The following is a 3,265-nucleotide window of genomic DNA, read 5'->3' as shown; positions in this document are numbered from 1 at the left end:
CTTTATATTCATGGTAAAGATAAGAATGTGCCTCATTATTATTAGCTCTTTGACCCACATATTGGTTATGAATGAAATTAAGAATTCATTCTCATAGGGGCGCCTCGGTGGCTCAGTGGGTTAAAGCCTCTGCCTTTTGCTCAGGTCATGATCTCAGGGTCCTGGGATCAAACCCCGCATCAGGCTCTCTGCTTGGCAGGGAGCCTGCTTCCTCCTCTCTCTCTCTCTGCCTGCCTCTCTCCCTACTTGTGATCTCTATCTGTCAAATAAATAAAATCTTAAAAAAAAGAATCCATTCCCATATTTACATTTTTTTCCCTTTTTATTAATTTTTTCAGCGTAACAGTATTCTTTCTTTTTGCACAACACCCAGTGCTCCATGCAAAACGTGCCCTCCCCATCACCCACCACCTGTTCCCCCAACCTCCCACCCCTGACCCTTCAAAACCCTCAGGTTGTTTTTCAGAGTCCATAGTCTCTTATGGTTCGCCTCCCCTCCCCAATGTCCATAGCCCGCTCCCCCTCTCCCAATCCCACCTCCCCCCAGCCATCCCCAGTTTGTTTTGTGAGATTAAGAGTCATTTATGGTTTGTCTCCCTCCCAATCCCATCTTGTTTCATTTATTCTTCTCCTATCCCCCTACCCCCCCATGTTGCTTCTCCATGTCCTCATATCAGGGAGATCATATGATAGTTGTCTTTCTCCGATTGACTTATTTCACTAAGCATGATACGCTCTAGTTCCATCCACATCGTCGCAAATGGCAAGATTTCATTTCTTTTGATGGCTGCATAGTATTCCATTGTGTATATATACCACATCTTCTTGATCCATTCACCTGTTGATGGACATCTAGGTTCTTTCCATAGTGATCCGAAGGGGCACGTGTACCCGAATGTTTATAGCAGCAATGTCTACAATAGCCATATTTACATTTAAAATTAAGTAACTGAAGGAACTCTTGTCTATTTACATGTAAAATTTGTGCATTTGTGAGGAAAAAAATCTTAGGTGTTTTGTAAAATATCTGGGACATTTACAGATGAGACTAAGGTAGCTGGGGAGTTCTCAGGAGTTATTTGTCTTCTGTGAAATATATGAAATAACAAAAGGGACAGATGAGGTCACCTCTGACATTCTCCTTGATTGTTATTCTCCCTGAGGACGGCCATCTCTGGACAGCTCAGTGACAGGGGCTCATTAGCAGTGTGGGGCTTCTGCTCCCCAGGGACTTCAGCCAGGGAAACACATTTGGTTTTCGGTGCCAGCCCAGCCACAGCTGAGTGTCACAGCACCCTCTCCTGTGCTCATAAGGAACTCCCTGTCATACAGGCAGGTCATTGCTTTGGGGAAACCATAGTGGGAGTTTGCAATTGCCTTCATCTCCTACGTCTTAGAGGCAAAGGGCAGATCTCTGTTCACCTAAAGATACATGAAGTTATCATGAGAAAACATCCTTCTGCTTAGGAAAAATTTATGGATAAGCCAGTGCTGGTGTAGTCAACCTTTGCGTTTACTCCATACAAGTGATTCTGCATGTCCAAGTGCCAATGCCCAGTACTGTATTTAGGCAGTAATTTGGAAAGGAGGTCAGGAAGTAGCTTTGAACTTATGGAGAGGGTGAACAGAGGTGAGTGAAGTGGAACTTGGTCTGTGGGTTACTTTAGGAATTGGAAGTTAGTCTCGCCTTAGAGCTGGCCATGTGTTGGGTCCAGTATCACTTACCTTTTAAGAGAACTTCCAGAAATGGGATAATTAGCCTGCTGGGGTTCTCTGACCGGCCTCAACTGGAGCTAGTCCTCTTTGTGGTTATCCTGATCTTCTACCTGTTCACTCTGCTGGGAAACACTACCATCATTGCCTTGGCCCAAGTGGACCCACATCTTCAGACTCCCATGTACTTTTTCCTCTCCAACCTAAGCTTTCTGGACCTGTGTTACACGACAAGCATTGTCCCGCAGCTCCTGGTTCATCTCAGGACAGAAAACAAGTCTATCACGTTTGGTGGCTGTGTGGCTCAGCTCTTCATCTCTCTAGGGATGGGATCCACAGAATGTGTTCTCTTAGGGGTCATGGCATTTGACCGCTATGCAGCCATCTGCAAGCCCCTGCAGTACACCGTGATCATGCACCCCCGTCTCTGTGCCCTCATGGCTTCTTCATCATGGTTCATTGGTTTTGCCAACTCCTTAGCGCAGACAGTCCTCATCTTCCTTTTACCACTTTGTGGGAGAAATAAAATAGACCACTTCATTTGTGAGATCCCCCCACTGCTCAAGCTTGCTTGTGTTGACACCACTGTGAATGAGTCTGTGCTATTCTTTGTCATTGTGGTAATTCTCCTCATACCTGTGACATTAATCACAGTCTCCTATGGTCAGATTGTCAGGGCGGTCTTAAGAATAAAGTCATCTGCAGGGCAGAGGAAAGCATTTGGCACATGTGGGTCCCACGTCACAGTGGTCTCCCTGCTCTATGGCACAGCCATCTATGCTTACCTCCAGCCCAGCAACAACTACTCCCAGGATCAGGGCAAGTTTGTTTCTCTCTTCTACACTATCGTCATGCCCATGGTCAACCCTGTCATATATACACTGTGGAACAAGGATGTGACAGGAGCAATGATGAAGGTGTTTTGCGGGGGCCATGACTCCAGATGACTAGGCAGGGAAGACCCTTTGATGGAGGACTTTGAATGTTAGAGCTTTTAAGATAATTGTCCCCTTTCCCTGTCATCCAAAATTTCTTCTGACAGTTGTTCTGTGGGAATTTCCTTACCTGATGCTTTTATGTAAGTGAGTGCTCAAAATCTAAGTCCATGGATTCATGCAGCCTTCAGAGATATGACCAAGTGTCCTAGAGCATCTGCATCATACTATTATTTTTTAAAACTCTGCAGGTTCTTTTTAAAGAGCCCTTCCCAATCATTTGGGAACACTATTACATTTCTACTTGCAAGAAGACCTTCAAACACATACTATATAGGCATAGGAAAAACAGGAACCAATAAAACACAACAGGAAATATTAACGTTTTAGCATTTTCTGGCAATTATTGGGGGGCATTTCACTTTTATATTTTGTGACCGTGACTCCTATTGAGAGGCCCATAGGCTGACTGTATAACAGTGTTTTCACAGAAGTAGGTGGGCAAGTGTGAAACAAAATTTTTGCTCAACAAAAACCCTTCTAACATCAGTCCTGATAAATCCACTTGGATACCAGGGCCTAGTGTGATGTCTCTAGTGTGACAGTGGTTTTATGTA

General features: G+C 44.6%; 1 protein-coding gene across 1 annotated transcript; it reads left to right on the top strand.

The window, feature by feature from the left end:
* The first annotated feature begins 1,700 nt into the window (after positions 1-1,700).
* Positions 1,701-2,660, top strand: LOC123942268 (putative olfactory receptor 2B8). Its single transcript, XM_046006120.1, has one exon. It carries the CDS (start codon positions 1,701-1,703, stop codon positions 2,658-2,660), a length of 960 nt encoding a protein of 319 aa, XP_045862076.1.
* Positions 2,661-3,265: the final 605 nt, after the last annotated feature.

This window comes from Meles meles, chromosome 5 (assembly GCF_922984935.1).
Source record: "Meles meles chromosome 5, mMelMel3.1 paternal haplotype, whole genome shotgun sequence".
NCBI classification, from domain to species: domain Eukaryota; kingdom Metazoa; phylum Chordata; class Mammalia; order Carnivora; family Mustelidae; genus Meles; species Meles meles.
This window is presented reverse-complemented; position numbering and strand designations above follow the sequence as displayed.

Bases quoted from the DNA above. Each gene is read 5' to 3' on its own strand.
- LOC123942268 (XM_046006120.1), top strand. From the start codon at position 1,701: ATGTGTTGGGTCCAGTATCACTTACCTTTTAAGAGAACTTCCAGAAAT.